At 45.6% G+C, this 25602-nt stretch overlaps 1 protein-coding gene across 1 annotated transcript in view; it reads right to left on the bottom strand.

Annotated features, from left to right (window-relative positions):
* Positions 1-4675: 4675 nt before the first annotated feature.
* The window catches only part of SUCLG2 (succinate-CoA ligase GDP-forming subunit beta), a 271295-nt gene continuing 250368 nt past the window's right edge, over positions 4676-25602 (bottom strand). Inside the window, exon 11 of the mRNA XM_075320699.1 lies at positions 4676-5101. Coding sequence (XP_075176814.1) covers positions 4986-5101 — 116 coding nt within the window. The 3' untranslated portion in view covers positions 4676-4985. The remainder of the gene's footprint in view (positions 5102-25602) is intronic.

Genomic DNA, 25602 nt, shown 5'->3' on the forward strand with positions numbered 1-25602 from the left:
TTATCAGGGTTCAGCAAAGGCCCCTTAGTTCCAGTGATGGGAAATCTTAAAGCTTCAGCACAAGATATTTAGAAAAACTGTAGCTTCCACATTTGTGAGAATAATTTGGGGAAGACCCTTTTCTGTGCTCCATGACTGCGCCCAATGCACAAGGTCCATACAGATGTGGCAGGAGACCACTTGGATGGACCAGAGGGAAAGGATTAGAACTTTAACAATGGACCACAAAGAAAAGTAACTATTAGGGCAGAATGGAGGGTAAATGTTAGTTCTACTGGGGTGTAACAAATGAAAAAAAAATTGGTTCTTCTGGGGCAGACCGAAGGGAAAGGATTAGAATTTTTAGAATGGACCAGAGAGAAAAGATTGGCTCTTCTGGGTAGAACCGGAGGGAAAGATTAGCTCTTCTTCGATGGACAGGAGGGAAAGAATTAGAACTTTTACAATGGACTAAAGAGAAGAGATTAACTCTATTAGGGCAGACTGGAGGGAAAATATTAGTTTTACTGGGGTGGAACAGAAGAAAAAAAAATTGGTTCCTCTGGGGTGGAGCGGTGGGAAAGGATTACCTCTTCTAGAATGGACCAAAGAGAAAAAATTAACTGTTTTAGGACAGACTGATGGGAAAAGATTAGCTCTTTTGGGGCAAACCTGAGGGAAAAGATTATCTCTTCATGGGCAGACTGGAGGGAATGATTAGCACTTTTAAAACGGCCCAAAAAGAAAAATTAGCTCTTTTAGGGCAGAACGGAGAGAAAAGATTAGCTCTACTGGGGCAGATCAGAAGAAGGATTGGTTCTTCTGGGGTGGACCACTGGGAAAAGATTAGCTCTACTGGGGCGGATCAGAAGAAAGATTGGTTCTTCTGGGGTGGACCACTGGGAAAAGATTAGCTTTACTGGGGCAGAACAGAAGAAGGATTGGTTCTTCTGGGGCGGACCACTGGGAAAAGATTAGCTCTACTGGGGCGGATCAGAAGAAAGATTGGTTCTTCTGGGGTGGACCACTGGGAAAAGATTAGCTCTACTGGGGCAGAACAGAAGAAAGATTGGTTCTTCTGGGGCGGACCACTGGGAAAAGATTAGCTCTACTTGGGCGGATCAGAAGAAAGATTGGTTCTTCTGGGGTGGACCACTGGGAAAAGATTAGCTCTTCTGGGGCGGATCAGAAGAAAGATTGGTTCTTCTGGGGTGGACCACTGGGAAAAGATTAGCTCTACTTGGGCGGATCAGAAGAAAGATTGGTTCTTCTGGGGTGGACCACTGGGAAAAGATTAGCTCTTCTGGGGCGGATCAGAAGAAAGATTGGTTCTTCTGGGGTGGACCACTGGGAAAAGATTAGCTCTACTTGGGCGGATCAGAAGAAAGATTGGTTCTTCTGGGGTGGACCACTGGGAAAAGATTAGCTCTTCTGGGGCGGATCAGAAGAAAGATTGGTTCTTCTGGGATGGACCGGTGGGAAAAGATTAGCTCTTGAGGGGAGGACCAGATGTTACATTGTGGTACCTATAATCCGTTCTTTAACCCTTTCCCAGCCTTCGGTTGAACTCCATGTACTTTTGTATTTTTTTAACCATATGAACGATGCATTTGCCCCTGTGCTATTCCTTTAAGGTGTTTTACATTCCGCTCACATGTCTTGCATTTCATAACACATTGCTCCGCCAGATTCCCTCCCTGACAATTAGCACAGGATTGTGTTGAGGTATTATCTCGTTCTCTGCATCACATGATATAAAGACTTGTGCACTTGATCCTCCTAAGCCCCTCTCCCGGTACAACTTACAAGCAATTAATCATCCTGTCATCTACCTGCTAACCTTCTATTTTTGCCCACTAAAAAAAAAACAAAAAAAAAAACCTAAAAAAAACCTGCGGCTCGCTTACGCAATTATACAGCGGAAAATAACCTTGCTTCTCTTCCCAGTAAACCAGGCTTTTCATTTTACAATCGACCTAGTTCTGCTTTCAGAGCATGTCCTCGTAGGAGAGTAACAAATGACGGCGCCGGCGCAGGCGGCATATGCTTTTATTTCCCTTATAGCGCACATGCTGACCTTTCTTGGCATAAAATACAAATACCTTGTATAGGACTCTATTAAGTATGACAGATTTCTTACGCCCGAGGCTCAATTATCAGTTTATGATGGAGAGACCCAGCATCCTGGCGGCGCTCCCCCTCCCCCCACCACCATAGCTTTTGTGCTGTAGCAAGTTTTAATGTTGCTCGGTGCGGCAGTAAAATGTCAACCGGATGAAAAACACAAGAGAAAATTTTTGTGTCTCCAAGTGCTTTCTGCAATCTAGACCGTATGTGGAGATTATAGGTTAAAAGGGGTAAAAAGTCATTTCCCAGCATATTGCTGGCTGCTGAATGATCAAACTGAGATTCCATCAGTGATCTCTGTGTAAAGCCTAACCCTTATCTGTAATTTCCTGAGCTCCTCTCAACTGATTTATGAGCATGAGGTTCAGCTCATTTCTGAGGTGGTATTTACTCATAAATCGGTATTGCTGAATGATGAAACTGAGAGTCAATCAGTGAGCTCTGTGTAAATCCTAACTCATATCTGTATTTTCCTGAGCTCCTCTCAGTTGAGTTATGAGCGTGCGGTTCAGCTCAACTCTGAGATGGTCTGTTGTCATAAATCGGCATTGCTGGCTGCTGAATGATGAAACTGAGATTCCATCAGTGAGCTCTGTGTAAATCCTAACCCTTATCTGTATTTTCCTGAGCTCCTCTCAACTGATTTATGATCATAAGGTTCAGCTCAATTCTGAGATGGTATTTACTCATAAATTGGCATTGCTGAATGATCAAACTGAGCTTCCATCAGTGAGCTCTGTATAAATCCTAACTCATATCTGTATTTTCCTGAGCTCCTCTCAGCTGATTTATGAGCATGAGGTTCAACTCAATTTTGAGATGGTATTTACTCATAAATCGGCATTGCTGAATGATCAAACTGAGAGTCCATTAGTGAGCTCTGTGTAAATCCTAACTCGTATCTGTACTTTCCTGAGCTCCTCTCAGTTGAGTTATGAGCATGGGGTTCAGCTCAACTCTGAGATGGTCTGTTGTCATAAATCGGCATTGCTGGCTGCTGAATGATGAAACCGAGATTCCATCAGTGAGCTCTGTGTAAATCCTAACCCTTATCTGTATTTTCCTGAGCTCCTCTCAGCTGATTTACGAGCGTGAGGCCAAACTCAACTTTGATACGGTCTGTAGTCATAAAATAGGGAGGAAGAACTCAAAAATAGCCATATAAAAAGAGTTGAAAACTTCCCATTGAATGACGCTTACTGACAGATTCTTAGATAACTCATTCTGCAGCCGGAATAGGCAACAAGACAGAGGCTATAAAAAGGCAAAGGGTGCAACATTTTTAATGAAACCCAAGTGCAAAAATGATTTAAAACCGCCCCCTATTTACTTTTACCGTTGAGTAATGCATGTTCTATAAGAGGAATTTGGAGGCAGGGGGTCCTGCCAGCCGAGTGCAGGTGTTACAGGTGTGTCACGCTTGATAGATTGTCCCATGATATCTGGCTATAGATGAGCTCAGCATTTGGCTGCACAAACTGCCCCCTGACATTGTCTACGTGGGGTTAATCCCTTTCCCTTTAGGACTCTGCGGAGTTCCTCACATTTCAGCTGTTAATCATCAGTACTTCCCTTTGTGTGCCTAAATACTCTCATCCTGTCATGTTGTACAAAGGCTAGTAAGACGTAGTACAATGTAATCCCCACTAGGTGGCAGCAGAGTAGTGAAGGAAAGACAAAGAAACACTAACAGAAAGGCAGCTGAAGTACAGCAGAGTAACTTCAGCAGGCAGTTCACAGGCGAATCACCAGGGGGCAATAGAGTACTCAAACAGTCAGGGTCTAGCCAGGAAAGTCGAGTCACTGCAAGGGAGGATCAATATCAAAGTCAGAAAACAGAACAGAGTCGGAAGCCGGGAGATCAGGAATGCAGAGGGAAACACAAACCACAGACCGGTCCGGACCGGGACAGTCAGGGACCGGGACAGGTAGACCAATTTGGGGAGGGTCAAAGTCCGGACACAGTAGCATTGAGGCAGAACAGAACGGGAACTCACCAGAGCCAGTATACACGCTGCAAGGCAGAAATATCACTGGCACTGACCCATAGGTAGAGAGGCAAAATATAGCGTCCTTGGATCCAGAACGAGGCAAGGAAAGTTAACCCCTGACGTGACCAGGCCAGAGCTGGGTGTAGCCAGCAGCAGGGAAAAGCCAGCCTGGATCATGACATATCCCCCTTGTATCTGTGCTGGTGATAGACTCAAAACCTATTCAAGCTCCGGATGCAAGCAGTTGGCTTGCACTCATCTGAAGAAACATTTTTCTTTGCTGTACTTCTCAGTGAATCATCTGGAGATAAGTTGTTCATCTGCTTTCCCCCGTGTCTTCTATAGAGGGGTTGACTAAGCGCTCATCCCACCTGTTCGCTAGCCATGGCTCAGCCAGGGTCAGGTATCCAGCTCAGCACAGAGGTATGGAACCTATCTAGGGTGGTGAGGGAAGCCAGGGCCCTGCGGTAGGCTTGATCAGGGGTTACAATCCCCCCCCCTTCCCTAGATGCAGGGGTTTCCTTTGGTACATGACCGTGCCTAGTGTGACAGCAGAACCCTTAAATAATTTGACTTAATAAGATCAAGAAATCTTTATTAATTCATGGTCTGGAAGAAAAATAAAGTTCTTGTACAGTACATGTATAAAAGACACAGTCCACGTATCACCGCAGGCTCCGGGCTTCAATAAAACTTTCATTTGAGTGGAAAAATACTGGTATAAAATCAGTGACAGATTAGGATTTGTGCAGATTATCAATGTCTTCATGTTAATCTATGAGAGGTCGTCCGGACTAGGAGACGCCCTGATCGGTTTTCCAGCTTTGCGCTGCAGAACCGCGATACATTCATTGTTAGAGGTTTCTCGGTGTGCTGCTGACGGAGTCTTTATTTCTTCCGGATGCTGGCGACGGCCTTCCTGGCGGCATCGTCCAGGTCGTTGGCAGAGGTGATGGGCAGCCCGCTCTCTTTAAGGATTCGTTTGGCCTCGTTGACGTTTGTTCCTTAAAAGCAAAAAGAAATTTAACTGTTAACCTCCTTTTTAAAGCAATCCTTATTATATTAATACTTGGGTCTTAGTTTGCCCATGGCTTTCACAGGCGACAGTAACACATTCTTCGTAAGAGTTGGTGCCCCCTAGTGACAGCCATGTGCGGAAGAAAACTCAAAAAATCAACTTTATTACAATTGTCACAATATAGGGTTAAAAATATATAAATATAGCATCAAATAGTATATAATAAAACTAACACCAAATGCTTCTCTACTTCTGGCGGTCCCGGGTCATGGCTCTCATTGCTGAGCATTGACGCCAGTGTTAGCGCACATGACTACTGAAGCCACCGATTGGCTGTGCAGAAGTCATGTGCCCGCCCGTGACTGTGTATAAAGATTAGGGGGCAGATATGGCTTTTACGCAGGATTGAAAAATTGAGTGTAGATTTGCTATTTTATAACATTTCCTGCCCCCCCAAAAAAGTTTGATAATGAATTTACAGTATTCAGTACAAAATAGGCCAATCAATGGATTTCACTAGTCAAAAAAAAGTGCTTTAGAGGGAAAAAATCACTTTAATTCTAAAAAGGTCCAACATTTTGTGCAGTCTTTTTTTAATATATCCTTCGATCAATCGCAGCTAGTATGCTAGATGTAAATAAGATTCTGTCTGCAGTCACCACTAGGGGGAGCTCCCTGTATACATAGATGCATGATAAGATCCTGTCTGCAGCCACCACTAGGGGGAGCTCCCTGTATACATAGATACATGATAAGATCCTCTCTGCAGCCACCACTAGGGGGAGCTCCCTGTATACATAGATGCATGATAAGATCCTGTCTGCAGCCACCGCTAAGGGGAACTCCCTGTATACAGAAATACATGATGATATGTTGTCTGCAGCCACCACTAGGGGGAGCTCCCTGTATACAGAAATACAAAAGATTTTGTCTGAAGCTACTACTAGGGAGAGCTCTGCATACACAGATATAAGATAAGATCCTGTCTCCAGCCACCACTAGGGGGAGCTCCCTGTGTACAGAGATACATGATAAGATCCTGTCTGCAGCCACCACTAGGGGGAGCTCCCTGTATACATAGATACATGATAAGATCCTCTCTGCAGCCACCACTAGGGGGAGCTCCCTGTATACATAGATGCATGATAAGATCCTGTCTGCAGCCACCGCTAAGGGGAACTCCCTGTATACAGAAATACATGATGATATGTTGTCTGCAGCCACCACTAGGGGGAGCTCCCTGTATACAGAAATACAAAAGATTTTGTCTGAAGCTACTACTAGGGAGAGCTCTGCATACACAGATATAAGATAAGATCCTGTCTCCAGCCACCACTAGGGGGAGCTCCCTGTGTACAGAGATACATGATAAGATCCTGTCTGCAGCCACCACTAGGGGGAGCTCCCTGTATACAGAGATACATGATAAGATCCTGTCTGCAGCCACCACTAGAGGGAGCTCCATGTATACAGAGATACATGATAAGATCCTGTCTGCAGCCACCACTAGGGGGAGCTCCCTTATACACAGAAATACATAAGATTCTGTCTGTAGTTACCACTAGGGGGAGTGCACTGTGTACATAGATACATGATAAGATCCTGTCTGCAGTCACCACTAGGGGGAGCTCCCTGTATACAGAGATACATGATAAGATCCTGTCTGCAGCCACCACTAGAGGGAGCTCCATGTATACAGAGATACATGATAAGATCCTGTCTGCAGCCACCACTAGGGGGAGCTCCCTGTATACAGAGATACATGATAAGATTCTGTCTGCAGCCACCACTAGAGGGAGCTCCATGTATACAGAGATACATGATAAGATCCTGTCTGCAGCCACCACTAGGGGGAGCTCCCTTATACACAGAAATACATAAGATTCTGTCTGTAGTTACCACTAGGGGGAGCTCCCTGTATACAGAGATACATGATAAGATCCTGTCTGCAGTCTCCACTAGGGGGAGCTCCCTTATACACAGAAATACATAAGATTCTGTCTGTAGTTACCACTAGGGGGAGCTCCCTGTATACAGAGATACATGCTAAGATTGTGTCTGCAGCCACCACTAGGGGGAGCTCCCTGTATACAGAGATACATGATAAGATCCTGTCTGCAGCCACCACTAGGGGGAGCACCCTGTATACAGAGATACATGATAAGATCCTGTCTGCAGCCACCACTAGGGGGAGCTCCCTGTATACAGAGATACATGATAAGATCCTGTCTGCAGTCACCACTAGGGGGAGCACCCTGTATACAGAGACACATGATAAGATTTTGTCTGCAGACACCACTAGAGGGAGCTCCCTGTATACAGAGATACATGCTAAGATCCTGTCTGCAGCCACCACTAGGGGGAGCTCCCTTATACACAGAAATACATAAGATGCTGTCTGTAGTTACCACTAGGGGGAGCTCCCTGTATACAGAGATACATGCTAAGATTGTGTCTGCAGCCACCACTAGGGGGAGCTCCCTGTATACAGAGATACATGATAAGATCCTGTCTGCAGCCACCACTAGGGGGAGCTCCCTGTATACAGAGATACATGATAAGATCCTGTCTGCAGCCACCACTAGGGGGAGCTCCCTGTATACAGAGATACATGATAAGATCCTGTCTGCAGTCACCACTAGGGGGAGCACCCTGTATACAGAGACACATGATAAGATCCTGTCTGCAGTCACCACTAGGGGGAGCTCCCTGTATACAGAGATACATGATAAGATCCTGTCTGCAGTTACCACTAGGGGGAGCTCCCTGTATACAGAGATACATGATAAGATCCTGTCTGTAGCCACCACTAGGGGGAGCTCCCTGTATACAGAGTTACATGATAAGATCCTGTCTGTAGCCACCACTAGGGGGAGCTCCCTGTATACAGAGTTACATGATAAGATCCTGTCTGTAGCCACCACTAGGGGGAGCTCCCTGTATACAGAGATACATGATAAGATCCTGTCTGTAGCCACCACTAGGGGGAGCTCCCTGTATACAGAGATACATGATAAGATCCTGTCTGTAGCCACCACTAGGGGGAGCTCCCTGTATACAGAGATACATGATAAGATCCTGTCTGTAGCCACCACTAGAGGGAGCTCCCTGTATACAGAGATACATGATAAGATCCTGTCTGTAGCCACCACTAGGGGGAGCTCCCTGTATACAGAGATACATGATAAGATCCTGTCTGCAGTCACCACTAGGGGGAGCTCCCTGTATACAGAGATACATGATAAGATCCTGTCTGCAGCCACCACTAGGGGGAGCTCCCTGTATACAGAGATACATGATAAGATTCTGTCTGCAGCCACCACTAGGGGGAGCTCCCTGTATACAGAGACACATGATAAGATTCTGTCTGCAGCCACCACTAGGGGGAGCTCCCTGTATACAGAGACACATGATAAGATCCTGTCTGCAGCCACCACTAGGGGGAGCTCCCTGTATACAGAGATACATGATAAGATCCTGTCTGTAGCCACCACTAGGGGGAGCTCCCTGTATAGAGAGATACAAGACAAGATTGTGTGTAGTCACCACTAGGGGACATTTACCAAATGATTTACCCCAGTTTTCTTTCATAAAGTGTTGCACACTTCAGCAAACACATTGGAGCTAAAACTTTTGAGACCATGGTTTTCTACATTTCCCTGAATGTTGCCCAGTAGGCCCGCCGTCCCCCGGCTTCCCCGATGTCGGTCTACCTCGCTATACCGTGATCTTTTTATGTTTTTAAGTAGAAGTCTAAATTAAATAAATGACAGTTCACAGCTAATTGTATGGGGGCGTCTGATGCTGAACTGCTAATATAACCAGCGACGCCGCTCACAGACACCAATGGAGGCACAGTCTGCAGGTCCAAATCAGATGAGGAACGTGAGAAAATATCTGAGATATTGTTACATGTGAGAATAGAGGAGAGGCAGCGCTGCCCGCTGTGATGCCACGTGCACCCGCCACACACCAGGCACCATGGACGCCGCGCAATGCGCTCCAACGTGGTGTTTGGGGGGACCAAGCAGCCCCCTTCTAACATCTTTAAAAGGTAAGATTTAGGATGGACCTTTTCAAAGTCAGGACATTCTCACGGTTCTAGATAATTAAGGGGGTCCTCGCTAACTTTTCAATAGTCAAAAGTCAGGGCAGCAATGTGGGATAGATACGGCTGACTTACGGTACGGAGAGCTTGGCATTTTCCGGTTTTGCGCCGGAAGGACAATTTGGCAAACACAAGAAAAGAAATTGTGCACTTGCATTTTAATAATAAAAGTAAGGATCTTGTGTTTTATGCTCTGCCCACAGTAGCGAAGAGCAAAGTGCATCTGCGCGAGATTTCGTTTCACTATGTGGATGACGCAGGACGCATCATCCACGTCAATCAAAGCCGGAGGACGGCGATTAGCAGCAGAGAGGAGTGATCATCTGTTAGAATGGATCCAGCAGCAATCGGTTTGATCACAAATTGTGCAAACTTTTTTTTGTCCATTTTGAAAAAAAGTTTTCTGCTGGACCCGTTTTTTTTTTTTTTTAACAAAGGAGTCCGTGGAAAACAAATTAGGTAACCGATTGCTAGTTAGTCTCCCTTTATCTTGCATTTATAAAGGATCAGTTTTTTTTTTTTTGTTACTGGATCAGTTTCAAATGGAGAGAAATAGTGATCAGTTAACGGATCTATAGACTCCAATGTTAAAAAAAACCCAGATCCCGCAAAAATCTATTTTTTTCAAAAATGACAAAAAAAAGTTGTGTTTGCAGAACATTTTTTGCCAACAGATCTGGATCCGTTCTATAGAATGATTTCTGGACAAATGAACTCCGTCTTAAACTGACGGGAGAAGGAGCTTGGTCACAATGGAGACAGTCACCACCATCAAATGTATACAGGTACTTCAATAAAAACAAAACAAAAACTGATCAGCCCCGATTAACAGAATGAAGCAAGTGTGAACAGGTGCGAGCTGCCGTGAATACATAATATACAAACCAAAAAGAGTGCAGCAGCTCCTCTCTTTTCTAACTATAGTCTATATGGCAGTAATGCTGTGTAAATTTCAGATATGTAGTGTCTGACTATATCGGAGTGCACACAGCGGCTGCCATCATCTTAGGTTTGTGTATATTATGGTCAAAGCAGTTTCAGTCACAGCAGCTTGTACCTATTCACACTTGCTTCAGTCACAGCAGCTTGCACCTGTTCACACGTGCTTCAGTCACAGCAGCTTGCACCTGTTCACACTTGCTTCATTCTGTTAGGAGGTGCTGGTCAGTTTTTGTTTGTGTGTCCATAGGATAGGTCAATATTAAATTGGAGTCCAACTCACTGCACCCCGACCGATCCGGTGTCATCTCCGGCTTGGCGTGCCACTTTCAGACACTGTACCTTATCTCTCATTCACTTAAAAAAAAAAAAAAAGCTGAAATGCAGTGTTCAGGAGCAGCTACTACACAATTTAGGAAGCTCTTTACCCGTTAATATCTTACAGACTGGTCATTAGTATATTTAGTCCTGGACAATCCCTTTAAATTCTATGAATTCATGCTCCATCAGCCTCTAGACCTCCTTGTCCCCCCGTCTTCTTTGTCTTTTTCCTCTGATATTGTGAAAATCTAAAAACTTCTCAAGTTTTTTTCCTCTTAGTGACTCATTTTTTAGCAAGATGCAAAAACCCCAACAAAACTGTAACGATGCTGCATCTTTCGCCCCGATTGTTACAAAACACCCCTGAAAAAGTATGTAGCCAAAAAATGGCGAAACCTCACTGCTGTACGAAGATATTGTATTTTAAAAACTCAAATAATGCAAAACCCATCAACAAAAGGAAAACTCTAAAACATCATGGATTTCAAGAAAATAACAAAAGAAACGAGACAAGAAACTGAAGAGACGCAGGTGTAATGTGAGGTGCGGTCCACACGCAGCCCACGGTACATTAACATTCCTACGTAGCACTTGAAATCCCTGAACTAAACACATAACAGCATTTCTAGCCGTTGCCGGCAGCCGGAGAGCCATCTTTCTGTCCTTCATTCTGCTGCGTGTCAAACCAGGTAAAATCTGTTTAATACTGACAATTTGCGGCATCCTTCACCATTACACTGTAAAGCGCACATCCTCCGAGTGGTCAAATGGTTTGGACCTTCTGAGTTGTAATTTTCCCTCTAAGCATGTAATGAGGAGATCGGCCATGCACATGCTAAAGAGCTCCACGAATCCTACAAAACCAGAGTTGGGGACTGATTAAAACAAGAACGACCAAGAAACGGATCCATAATCTTTCCAGCGAGGATCATTTCCCTAGTCCGGCACCCATTGGTCTGAGACATGTGAAAGAAATAATTTTATCTTCTCGTTATTGACCACATTTGACATTGGCCTAAAAATCTAACTCTCACTCAACTCTTGCTCCTCAGGTCATCCTTCCATATTTCCATTATTCTCACAAAAAGCTTCCCGTCGGCGTGTATGGTCCAAAATGTTACATTTTGGACAAAGTGAACAGGGAATGTCCCATCTGTAGGACTTTTGTATGGTGCATATCTGTGTATCACAAGGGTACGTTACTTCCGTAAAATACTCCAACCACCAAAGTCTACTTAGGACATCTACTCAACGTTATGAGGCTAGCAGCTTCAGGGACTGTACTGTAGGGACCATGAATCCAATCATGGCTTTGGCAGGTTCTGCTGAGCTTCTTGATCCTTCATTCTTTACATGGTGGAAACAAGGGACTGAGTTCTTCGAGTCTGATCTAAAGATCAAACTCTAAAGAGTCATGTATGCAACGTAGATGTCAAGAGATTGAATTACAGGACAAATGTGCAAGCCCTAAAACCAAGATTTAGGCATGACGTGGATTCTAATTTGCCTTTTTCTTACAGAATGAAAATAAGGGAGAGTTTTTTGGGCCAGGTCCGTAGGTCAACTGGTACAAGGAGTTCAGAAACTCTTGTGCTTATGTTCTACTCAAGCCTTTTGTTTATGCCCATATTCACATCCACTATTTTTTTGCAAATTGTAACCCCAATCTTCTCATTCTCCTCTTTCCCCATCTGCTTCATGTCTGCCATCTTCTCATTTACTAATTTAACGCACCTCATGACCGATTCATAGAGCCCCCATTCTGACTGATACAATCATGAGACCATCACTTTAGTTATGTCTTCCCAACCAAGCCAATCTACACCCTGTGCTTACCTGTACACAATAAAGAACTTGGGCCGGCCATTCATCATACGTCACTCTAGGTATGGGGGAATATCAGACGAACGGCGAAAAGGGGAAGGGGGGACCCTAGCTCTAGGGAAGGGGGGAAGATGGTGCCACCTGGTAAAACAGACCGCTGGCCCCTGGCTCCCATGATGTTCCTAGATAGGTGCCACACCTATACGCCGATCAGGATACCTGGCACTGAAATAAGCCCTAGGTAGTGACCGGATGGGATGAGCACTAGTCAACCCCACTAAGACCTAAAGAACGCACTGGGAAAACAAACGGACGACTTATCCGTAAGATGACTTTGGAATAATAACAGCAACATACAACTTGTTACTACAGGAGATTTCAAGCCGACTGCTTGCAATCTGGACGGCATAGGAGTAAACTATCACAGGCAACAAACCAAGGGGTAATGCACATTTATATAGACACAGGGAATGGGGATAAGGATTTGCAGCTGAACTGTCAAGACATCTGCAGGGTCCAAAAGGGAAACAGTTAACCCTAACGGGGAAGATACATAGAACTCCATTCAGAAAGAATGAAATATCAGCCAAAACGCAGCGACCTTCTGCAGCCGGACACCACAGGGTTGTCTTTCAACCATGACACCCATCTACTTGCCTCTTTTCCGTGTACAGTTTATGTAAAGAGGCAGAGGAGACAACTGTAGCAGTTGCTCTTTGCTTCTCTCCCTCGTCTGCCGTTGGCCTGTGTGGAGTCTGCAATTAATGACAATTTAATATTTTATAACTGTGATTCCTCTTTGCGGTGCTCGGGGTGGAAGCAGAAGGATGTTCTGATATAATGGAGCCAGAGAAAGTCAGAATGTTGTTCTGGGAGGCCGGTAATAGGGAAAGCAGCTGTGTATGGGGCGCGGGCCGCACAAATGTTCCTGGCGGATCTTCGGGATTGTGATAACATCTCATTAACACGAAGCAGAAAGCAACCAATAAAATAAATGGAGGCGGCAGAGACCAGAGCCCTGAACTCTGTCCTACAGTTGTATCTGTGTCTCTCTCTCTATATTATATATATATATATATATACACATATATATATATATATATATTATAATTATGAAGGCACTGTGCACATGCTGTGGTTTTTGACGCAGTTTTTCAGAACTCTGCATGCCTCTCCTGAAGCCAGCAAAGTCTAAGGGATTGTAGATTTGCTGTGCAGATGGTGCGGTTTTTTTCTGTGCAGTTTTGATGCAGATTTTGATACAGCATGTCAATTATTGGTCAAGTTTAGCAGCGTTTTTTCAAGAATTGACTTCAATTCATTGACTTTCTTCATAGGCCAAAAAACTACATTCGGTTTTGACGCGTTTTTTTGCCACAGCGTGCAGATCTGATGCAGAAAATCTCTGCACCAAATCTGCAGCGGGTGCACAAAGCCTAAAGGCCCCGTTACCCGCTACAATATCTGACGATATGTCGTCGGGGTCACAGTTTTCGTGACATACTTCCGTAGTCGTTAGCAACGTCGTTGCGTGTGACACCTACGTGCGACTCCGAATGATCGCAAACAGGGTGAAAATCGTTGACATGTCGTTCAGTTTCAAAATATTGTTTGTTTGGAACGCAGCAGACATATTGCTACGTTTGACACCCTGCCAACGACGAACAACATCCACACGACCGCCTTGGTCAAACAATATATCGCTGAACGATGTTGCGTCGTATGTGAGATCGTTACGTGTGACCGCTAATAAACGACCTATGAGCGATCTCGGCAAATCGCAACTATGATCTGGGCGTGTCAGACGGGGCCTTAAGAACGTAATCAGACGGAACTCTGCAGGCCATCAGTGGTGGCCGATTATGTCACATGAGCGCTGCAGCCAATCAGCGAGACGCTGATCGTCTGCAGCCTTCCCATTTCCGCAAGAGAGAACTGTGTCCCTAGCAGATCAGCTATCCGCGATAAGCTGTCTCGGTCGTCAAGACATCACAATTTATGCTTGTCCGTATTTTTCTCATATCCAACACATCAACTTCACTTGCGGCCTAATATATTCCACCTCTTGACAGCTGCCAATGTCACAACAAACGCTATTCGCGTCATCCGTGAGTGGTTTTAATATTATGGCGGATCGGTCGAATGTATTTACTATAATAGATTTAGCAAAAACGAGAAAAAAAAAAAATGTACAAATTTTTTTTTTCCTTTTTACGGAATAACCTTTGGCCACTGGGTGGTGTCAGAGAGCCGTCCAGAGTTCAGAGCGCAGGTTATGTCTGCCAACACAATGCAGGTTACATGAAGCCCGCCATTTAACCCTCGCTGGGGAGGCTCTTTGTCATGGCAACAGCACACCTCATGGACGCACGCTGTCCGCTGTGAAGGTGGAGATGGGTTTTGTGATCTATGGCTATAAACAAACATTTTTATACCTGTAATTGACAAAAACCCCCAAAACAGTCCCCTGTCCCCCATTTCTCTGCTGTTATCTCTGGTCCTTACCAGCCATAGTTATCAATGTGGTCTAAAAGGACAACGATTTTTGTTGTAACCAATCACAGAGCAGCTTTCATTTACCAGTGCTATTTAAAAAATAAAAAGCTGAGCTCTGATTGGTTGCTATGGACAACTAAGAGTTTTATTAAATGAGGCCTAAAGACAAAAGTCTTGTCCTTTGGTTACTAAGGGCAACAAGGCTTTTTTTTTGGGGTGGGGGAAAGTGGGGGGGGGGTCTCATTTAGTAAATCTGTTGTCCATTGCAACCAATCAGAAATCAGACACATATTTACTACTGGGCCTGCGTTATCAAAGCAGTCTATAAGGAAAACAATTTTGGTTGCCCCTAGCAACCAATGATAGAGCAGCTTTCATTTTACCAGTGCTATTTACAAAATAAAAGCTGAGCTCTGGTTGCTATGGACAACTAAGACAGTTTTACTAAATGTGACCTAAAGGCAAAAGTCTTGTTGTCCTTTGGTTACTAAGGGCGACAAAGCTTTTTTTTTTTTCGGGGGGGGTTTCTCATTTAGTAAACCAGTTGTTGTCCATAGCAACCAATCAGATATCAGAGACATATTTACTATTGGGCCTGCGTTATCAAAGCAGTCTACAAGGAAAATGATTTTTGTTGCCCCTAGCAACCAATGATAGAGTAGCTTTCATTTTACCAGTGCTATTTAAAAAATAAAAGCTGAGCTCTGATTGGTTGCTATGGACAACTAAGACAGTTTTACTAAATGAGGCCTAAAGACAAGTCTTGTTGTCCTTTGGTTACTAAGGGCAACAAGGCTTTTTTTTTTTAAAGGCCTCATTTAGTAAAACGTTTGTTGTCCATAGCAACCAATCAGAGCTCAGCTGTTTGTTTTTAAATAGCTTTGAGAAAATGAAAGGTGCTCTGTGATTGGTTGCTATGGGTAATAAAGGTATTTAGATAAAACTGACCCAGAGGATGGTGCGTCCTGAGGAGCCATCCATGATCATAGACTAGCAAACATACATGGAACATTAAAGCCCCACCTCAATTAAAATAGGAACATCTATAAAACCAAGTAAAAATAAATAACATATTTATAGGTCCCCCGCCTCCGGGACATCTGGGCATGTATTAAACACAATACACTACGTGTTCTCGGGGGCCTGAAATGTTCTCTGTTTTGCAGATTATTGGAGCGGCAGATAACAAACGTGTTTCGCCCCTTATATAAGGCGACAGTGAGACGGAGATGTTTCGCTGATTATTACCTCTAATAACAGCTGAAGATGTTGTAATCTGTAATGGAGGATAAAATGCGTCTTTTCTAGGTTCACACCGCTGATGTGCAGACATGCTGGGAGATGTGGTGACTGTACTGCACGAGACTGGCTTTTTGAGAAACAATGATTCTTGCTGATTTTCTGCAATTTTATCGCACATTCCTTAACTTCTAAGCTTTTATCTACTTGGTATAATAAATGCAGACTCTGGGACTTTCCTCGGAGCCATATTAACCTGACACTTAAAGGGGTTGTCCACTACTTTTATATTGATGGCTTATCCTTAGGATTGGTCATCAATGTGTGATCTGACGGGGTCCGACAGCAGGCACATCCGCAGATCAGCTGTTCTCAGAGCCGGCGATGGCATCAGGCGATTGGAAATGCTCCGCTCTGGACCTGTGCCGTCTTCAGATACCGGCTGCGGCCCGGGTACAGGACAGCTGCCTCCTACTCAAATCAATGGGAGGCAGATGTGCAGTACCCGGCCGCCGCCACAAGCAGGAGACGGGGCAGCTCCACAACTGTGCACCTCCGGCTGCATGCTGCTGCCGCCCGTACAGGGAGCAGCTGATTGGCGGGGTACCAGGTGTCAGACCCTGGCCGATCAGACATTGATGACCTCTCCTAAAGGTGGTGTCACACATAGCGACGACGACAACGATGTCACTGCTAAGTCACCATTTTCTGTGACGTAGCAGCGACGTCCCGTCGCTGTCGCTGTGTGTGACATCTAGCAACGATCTGGCCCCTGCTGTGAGGTCGCCGGTCGTTGCTGAATGTCCTGCTTCATTTTTTAGACGTTGCTCTCTCGCTGTCACACACAGCGATGTGTGCTTCACAGCGGGAGAGCAACGATCTGAATGTGCAGGGAGCCGGCGTCTGGCAGCCTGCGGTAAGCTGTAACCACGGTAAACATCGGGTAACCAAGAAGCCCTTTCCTTGGTTACCCGATATTTACCTTAGTTACTAGCATCCGCCACTCTCACGCTGCCAGTGCCGGCTCCCTGCATACGTAGCTGGTGTACACATCGGGTAATTAACCCGATGTGTACTCTGGCTAGGAGTGCAGGGAACAGGGAGCCGGCACTGGCAGCGTGAGAGCGGCGGACGCTAGTAACTAAGGTAAATATCGGGTAACCAAGAGAAGTGCTTTCCTTGGTTACCCGATATTTACCTTAGTTACGCTTCCACGCGTCGCTGCTGGCTGGGGGCTGGTCACTGGTCGCTGGTGAGATCTGCCTGTTTGACAGCTCACCAGCGACCATGTAACAACGCAGCAGCGATCCTGATAAGGTCAGATCGCTGGTTGTGATCGCAGCTGCGTCGCTATGTGTGACACCACCATAAGGATAGGCCATCAATATAAATTTAGTGGACAATCCTTTTAAAGGGGATATCTGTGACTTTGTAAAACAAAAATGTGCCACTAACAGGGAGGTTAGCTAATGCCCGGCACCGTTCTTCACCCACCCTCTGTGCCAGCAAAGAACTGTGCCGGGCACAACAGGCAAGCAGTTAGTAACTACCTTCCCGTTAGTGCTTAGGTACATTGTTTTGTTTGTTTTTTTACACAGTCCCAAATATCCTCTTTAAGTTTATTGTCCGTGTGCGCTTCACGATCTGAAGAGGTGACCCTTTGTAGAGTAGATCGGGCAACTCTAAAGCTCCCAATACACGTTTGATGGCTATTGACCAAAGTGCTCGTGGTCCTTAGGAGAGAGACACTTCAAGACATCTTTGGTGGCTGCTTACTTCTTAGGCCTCCACACACAAACACATGTGAAAAAATGGTACTGGTGTCAGTGTTTTGGATCCGTCTGTCATTAAGGTGTCCATTCTTACCATCAGCATTTTTCTGGTATGAATCAAGAAAGTTACGAAACCTCTCCTATACTTTTCAATGTGATACACGTAGTGCACATGGATGGCACACAGATATCACCCATGTGCTCTACATGTTTTTCAAAGACCCATAGACTTGTATTGGTCTTTGTCATCCGTGCTGGTGGGGAAAAAAATGGACATGTCTCAATGTGCAAAAAATGGATACAACACATATTGGAAACATGGATATGTGAAGGAGGCCTTCGAGAACGCAAGGATTGGCAATCCAAAACCAGCATGCCGGATCCTTAACGCAACAATCATCTGTCCATGGCCACATTAGACTGTCAGCCTAACCCGTCCATATTGGCAGGTTCGGCCTACGTTAGTCTGATGGGGTTTACACTGACTGAGCCACCACTGGCTGCAGCAGTAGTCACACGGACAACGCCAATACAAGAAATAGTATGGGAATATACGAGAAATGGTTAGCACAGGAAAGCCATAAGAAAAGAGTAGAATTGTAATTTGTGATCACAGAACACGTCAGACAGCTCCGGGTATCTTTATCTATCTAACGTTAGTTGTTTATCACAGATTACACAAGTATTGGGATTTTACTGCAAGGAGATCCTTATCCTCGTGTACGATATATATACTCCTGTGCTATATAGCCTCCCTGTATCTCTCAGCCCCACAGAGTGACACTTTCATTTGCCTGGATTAGGAGACTTTATTGCTCTCTCATATCAGAGCTTTCCTCTGCGAAAAGACCTGCAGCCTATATCCCTGCCCCAATAATCGTGATGAAGGGGAAAACACCATTAAATCCTATTGCTGTGATACGTGTGTGAGAAGCCGCACTACAACACCCAATATCACCTCACTACCATGCACCGGATTTTCCACATTGCTATATTTCAAAGAGCACAGCAAATTGACTGCTATTTTAGGCAGTGTTTATGTATTTACACTAACATTTTTTTATATAGCTTTATTGTAGCATGAGGTTTTTTTTTTTGTTTTTTTTAACGGCCTTCAGCTGGATCTCGAGCCATGGTGAGATGATGGCTGAACGCTCTGTAGGAAGATTGAAATTGAGAAGCCTAGACGGGTCCACCAGGGTCTTCTCCGCCTAGACGGGTCCATCAGGGTCTTCTCCGCCTAGACGGGTCCATCAGGGTCTTCTCCGCCTAGACGGGTCCATCAGGGTCTTCTCCGCCTAGACCGGTCCATCAGAGTCCTATCCGCCTAGACGGGTCCATCAGGGTCTTCTCCGCCTAGACGGGTCCACTAGGGTCTTCTCGACCTAGACGGGTCCACCAGGGTCTTCTCCGCCTAGACGGGTCCACCAGGGTCTTCTCCGCCTAGACGGGTCCATCAGGGTCTTCTCCGCCTAGACGGGTCCATCAGGGTCTTCTCAGCACCACATTTCGAAGGCGTTGATTCTTCTTCTGTCTTGTTTCTTTATCATGCAGGTTTTGAATCCATATGTTACTACAGAAAAGACCAGACTATGTACGAGCCGTGTCTTCATCACCAGTGAAATGTTCCTCGATTTGAGGACCTTTTCCAGTGACTTTGTTAATTAGCCCATAGCTATTCTCCTATTGACCTCCGATGTCGCATGGGCTTAAAATCCCCTATATTAGTAGAGTTAACACCATTAACTCTGCAACTATGCAGAAATTTCAAGAAATTAATCAGAATGGAACTTAAGGCCTAAAAACAAAATGATGATGATGAAAGGTGGAAATTTTTATTTATATTATATCATCTAATTAAGAAAACACATCTCAATGTAAAACCAGACAGGATAATCGTACGACAGACGGCCATTCTGTTCACCTTAAAAACAAATCTTATTGTTGGTCTTTATTCCATGTGTCCCATAACTAAAACCTAGCAATGGTCCGTCTCGGCAGGTGGGCAGCCTCTTGATTAGTCAAGAAAATATATGCAATTAGAAAGTTACTATGTTCAAAGGGAGCAGTAATCCCTTTCTTATCCACTGATCAAACAGCCTGTAATTATTAGACACAAAATCCCCCTAAATCACAGCAGATTTGACTGATTAAAGCTTTCTTCATCAAGACATTTCGTAATTCACCGAATGAGGACAAAGATTACTCTGTAGAGCCGAATACTCTGAGTGGTTCCTAGTTAGGAATGAAATACGTAGGTAGGCGCTTTACTTCTTAAAGGGGTATGGACCTGATGTCCTCAGACACTTCAGTTACCTATGATAAGTCCTACACACTGACACTGATGCGAGGTTATATTGAGTCTACACTTCGGCTTTCACAATTCTGCTGTTTTACTGTTCGCTCTCAGGATGTTGCCCCGGCTGAGTTGGTGCAAAGTAAACCCATTGCCCTTAATCAGGGTAATATGTTACATTTTACATATGGGGCTTCTCTGGACGTGCCCATAGTCTAGAGGTATAATCTTTTACATGTATGGTACATCCACCAAATACACCAGAAATGTATGGTAGAGGAGAGTCTCACTAATGGGATCTCAAGATCAGGGCCCCATCATGTGCTGCAGTCAATGGAGAGGTGGTCAAAATTCCCATTAACTTGTGTAGGATTTCCGACAACGTCTCCACTGTCAACAGAGTGTAACATTGAAGTTCTCGAGATGGAAGTAGATCCTCCCATCGGTGGGACCTACATCTACTAAACGTGTATGGTTTATCCTGTGCACTTAAAAGTACAAGACGGAAAGACCCTGTGAACATCTGAGGTTGTGAGTTCTGTTAACACTAAAAGTCCCATGAATTTCGAACTCCATAGGGTTCCAATGGTAGAAATGTTAAATGACCCCTCTCTGGGACTTCTAGTGTTAAACACCTTCTGTCCATGGTCTTACAGCAACTCTGGGTAGATGGCCATCAAAAGATGCCACCAGTCAATGAGATCCCAAACCGGGACCAGTAGTTCCACTGCTCCTGTACCAGGAGATACCCACTGTTTCACAAGTTTTTGCAGGTCCACAACCTTTGTATCTTGAGCAGATATGGTCTGCAATCACAGCCCATGCACCTCCACTCGACGGATACCACAACAGTAGTATGTGTATCCAACTCCAGCCGGCAACAACTCCCTACCCCTTTGTCAGTGTCCCAAGTACCCCAAACTACCACCCAGAGGCCCCCTATTGCTAAATGTGCATTGGTGGAGGTTTTACTAAGGCCGAGCCCCTCACCGGGGATTGCATTTGAGACCCCCTGTGGTGTCCTAAGTACCCCAAGCCGTTCCTCAGGACCCTCGCAATGCTAACTGTACACTGAGGGAGGTATTTTACTAAGGCCGAGCCCCTCACCTGGAATTGCATTTGAGACCCCCTGTTGTGTCCTAAGTACCACAAACTGCCCCTGAGGACTCTCCCAATGCTGTACACTGGGGCAGGTATTTTACGGAGGTCGAGCCCCTTATCTGGGACTACATTTGAGACCCCCTATGGTGATGGCTCCTCCGAGTCTACTATAAGTATCCACATAATGGTACAAGTGGCTGGGAGACCAATGGCTTAATTGAGGCCCCTGCGACAGAGTACTGTAATGATTGCTTTACTCTAATTACCAATCTCATGCCTGGCCTTCTGTGTACATAAGGTGCAGCCGACATGTCTTTGCCTCATGGCTTCAGGGTCTGGATGGGCATGATTTGTGTACGTGTGAACTGTGTCTCCCACGCTGCCCCTCGTAAACCAGTAACATTTTATTTTGCACCTTAAACGGACGAGCAAGAAAAGATCTAATAAAACACGAGATCGACGTAACCAGTGGTTCGTGCTGGAAAAAGTCTGCATCCCTTGGAGCCGTAGACTCCGCTCTACAGCAATTGGTCCAATAGTCCGTAGCCAGCGCCTCACATATACCTTTAAGCTTAATCGGCTTCCTAAGAAATTGACATCCTGGGTGGGCAAGATGGTAACTATAGGGGGGACAGAAGAAACAGTTGCTTCTGGGCTCGGGAAGCGGGGACGTAGATCGGTACCGGTAGGTAGGAGCCTTGCTATGCCTCTTTGAGACCTGGGTATAATATCATATGCCCCCAAAAGACAAAAAGACCAATGCAAAGTAAAACATTCTTTGTTGGCACCATATATAAATGCATAATACATTTAGGCATCCCATATGCCAGGATGTCCATGACTCCAAGCTCTTTTGCACACACTGCACACACAGCCTTAGGTTCCCACCTGCTGCACCGTCGTCCTTCCTATCATTGGGCTTCAGCAAACATGGAACAATACATCTTTTTTCCTCCCAGTATAAAATGCAGCCGTATTCCTCAAATCTCCGAAGGACGCCATGCACAGTGTACATCAGGACTGCCGAGCTCAGATAACATAATACTGAGGTTGCCAGCTCCTCCTTTGTTGTGCGGTGGCTCTTTGAAGAAGGCCGCTTTGGGCAATGCAATAGAATTGTGAGAAGACTGGAAAATGTGTCTGTGTAGAACGGTTTGTCTGAAATCCTCCCCCCTAAACCGGAGATTCAACAGCTTGTGGCATCTTATGGATCCTGACCGGGCTGCTGATAACGCGAGGCAATGCCGGACATCACACGCTCAGATTAAAGAGGTCAGGATCAGTCACTGCAACCTTAAGAAAGGGGTAAACAGCAGCGATACATCTACTAGTGTGAAAAAAAAAATATATATATTACGGACATTTAAAGGGGTTTTCCTACAGTTCAAAAATGCAAGAAACCGAGACATAAAGCTTTTCTACCAGATCACCGAGAGGCTACATCCGAGGAGATGTCATGGTGGCCACAGGGTGTTTAGTCCCTATAATCAAAACTTTACCAAGGCCTTCAACCACCCATACACACGGCGTGCGGTGCATTGCTCCTCTGCCCTAGAAGGAGCCCGGGGACACAAAGTAGAATTTTATCATGTATAAAATAGAGAGAGATTTTTTTCGAGCATGTAATTTGGGTTTTTGAGTCAATCTTTCACAATATAAACTGCATAGATTACTAAATAGATGTCATAGACCTGATGAGGCTCTTGTATTTACTTTGAAAATTAGTGCCAGAACGGCTGTATAATTATTAGAAAAATTGAACTCAATCTCTAGCCCACCTAGTTTGATTGACAGCTCCTCATTCTCCTCCTCTCTGCTGGTGCTGAAACTCTGCCTACCTTGCCTGACAGCTCCTCAGTGTTCCCCCTCCCTGCTGCTGCTGAATCTCAACTCACCTAACCTGGCGGCTACTCAATGTCCTCCTCATTGATGCTGAATCTCCTACTACCTTGCATAACTGAAAGCTCCTCAGTGTTCTCCCTCCCTGCTGCTGGTCTCCACCAACCTAACAAAGATCCTCAGTGTTCTCCCTCCCTGCTGCTGGTCTCCACCAACCTAACAAAGATCCTCAGTGTTCTCCCTCCCTGCTGCTGGTCTCCACCAACCTAACAAAGATCCTCAGTGTTCTCCCTCCCTGCTGCTGGTCTCCACCAACCTAACAAAGATCTTCAGTGTTCTCCCTCCCTGCTGCTGGTCTCCACCAACCTAACAAAGCTCCTCAGTGTTCTCCCTCCCTGCTGCTGGTCTCCACCAACCTAACAAAGCTCCTCAGTGTTCTCCCTCCCTGGTGCTGGTCTCCACCAACCTAACAAAGCTCCTCAGTGTTCTCCCTCCCTGCTGCTGGTCTCCACCAACCTAACAAAGCTCCTCAGTGTTCTCCCTCCCTGCTGCTGGTCTCCACCAACCTAACAAAGCTCCTCAGTGTTCTCCCTCCCTGCTGCTGGTCTCCACCAACCTAACAAAGCTCCTCAGTGTTCTCCCTCCCTGCTGCTGGTCTCCACCAACCTAACAAAGATCCTCAGTGTTCTCCCTCCCTGCTGCTGGTCTCCACCAACCTAACAAAGCTCCTCAGTGTTCTCCCTCCCTGCTGCTGGTCTCCACCAACCTAACAAAGATCCTCAGTGTTCTCCCTCCCTGCTGCTGGTCTCCACCAACCTAACAAAGATCCTCAGTGCTTTCCTCCTTACAGCTGCTGCTGAATGTCTCATACCAATGCATAACTGATACCTCCTCAGTATCCCCCCTCCCTGCTGCATCTCCATCTACCTAGCCTATCAAAAATCCTGTGTCCTCCTCCTTACTGCTGAATATCCCATAACTATGCATAACTGACAGCTCCTCAGTATCCCCCCCTTTCTAATGCTGCATCTCCATTTACCCAGTCTGACAAAAATCCTCAGTGTCCTCCTCCTTGGTGCTGCTGAATCTTCATGTACTTTGCATAATTGACAGCTCCTCAGTGTTTTCTCTCCCTGCTACTCAATCTCAACCCACCTAGTCTGACAAAGATCCTCAGTAGCCTCCTCCTTGCTGCTGAATCTCAATGCACGTTGCATAACTTACACCTCCTCAGTGTTCTCCCTCCCTGCTGCTGAATCCACACCCACCTAGCCTGGCGAAGATCCCCAATGTCCTCCTTTTTGCTGCTGCTGCATTTCCCATAACAGTGCATAACTGAAAGCTCCTTAGTGTTCTCCCTCCCTGTTGCTGAATCTCAATCCACCCAGCCCGATTCTAAGGGGTACTTTACACGTTGCGACATCGGTAACGAAATATCGTCGGGGTCATGTCGTTAGTGACGCACATCCGGCAGCGTTACCGACATCGCAACGTGTAAACCCTAGGAACGACGATCACCGATCGCAAAAAACGTGAAAAATCGTAGATCAGTGACACGTCGCTCCATTCCATAATGTCGTTACACCTGCAGATACGATGTTGTTCCTCGTTCCTGCAGAAGTACACATCGCTGTGTGTGAAGCCGCAGGAGCGACAAACAGCTCCTTACCTGCGTCCCGACGGCAATGCGGAAGGGAGAAGATGGGCGGAATGTTACGTCCTGCTCATCTCCGCCCCTCTGCTTCTATTGGCCAGCCGCTTAGTGACGTTGCAGTGACGCCGAACGCACCTCCCCCTTGAGGGAGGGATTGTTCGGCAGTCACCGTGACGTCGCCGACCAGGTATGTGCGTGTGAAGCTGCAGTAGCGATAATGTTCGCTACGGCAGCTATCACCGCATATCGCATGTGCGACGGGGGCGGGTGCTATCGCGCTTGACATCGCTAGCCGATGTCGCAGCGTGTAAAGTACCCCTAAGTGTTCACTCTGCTGCTTGATCTCTGTCCACCTTGCATAACTGATAGCTCCTTGGTGTCCTCCCCTCCTTCCGCTGAGTCTTTAGCAACTTGGCATGACTGAAAGCCCCTCAGTGTTCTCCCTCCCAGATGCTTCTGAATCTCCACCCATTTATAATGACAATAAGTCATTGTCCATCACTGCTGCTGCCGATATCTCAAACTGCACAGTACAAGCTGCGGCTGCCGGTCACGCTGGGTGGGTGGAAACCAAATACACTTGGACTCATGAGTCTCTTACTCTTTAGGATTAGACCTACCATTCTGCCATGAATTTTTATAGTAGGTATACGATTAGTTGACATACCATTGTAAAATCTGGTGACTGATCCGCATTAAATGTAAGAGTGCGTGTTGGTGATTTAGATATTCAGAGATGTTTTATCTATTAGGTAACTGTTGTGAATACATTTTCCAGTTTGGGGCTCCCTCTTGTGGTCAGTGCTGGCGGTGCAGTTAATTTGTGGAATGAAATCCACACACCTATAGAGGACTGGCAATCAGGGTCAGATTGGGACTATATAACTGAGTAGTTTTC

This window comes from Anomaloglossus baeobatrachus, chromosome 8 (assembly GCF_048569485.1).
Source record: "Anomaloglossus baeobatrachus isolate aAnoBae1 chromosome 8, aAnoBae1.hap1, whole genome shotgun sequence".
Taxonomy (NCBI): domain Eukaryota; kingdom Metazoa; phylum Chordata; class Amphibia; order Anura; family Aromobatidae; genus Anomaloglossus; species Anomaloglossus baeobatrachus.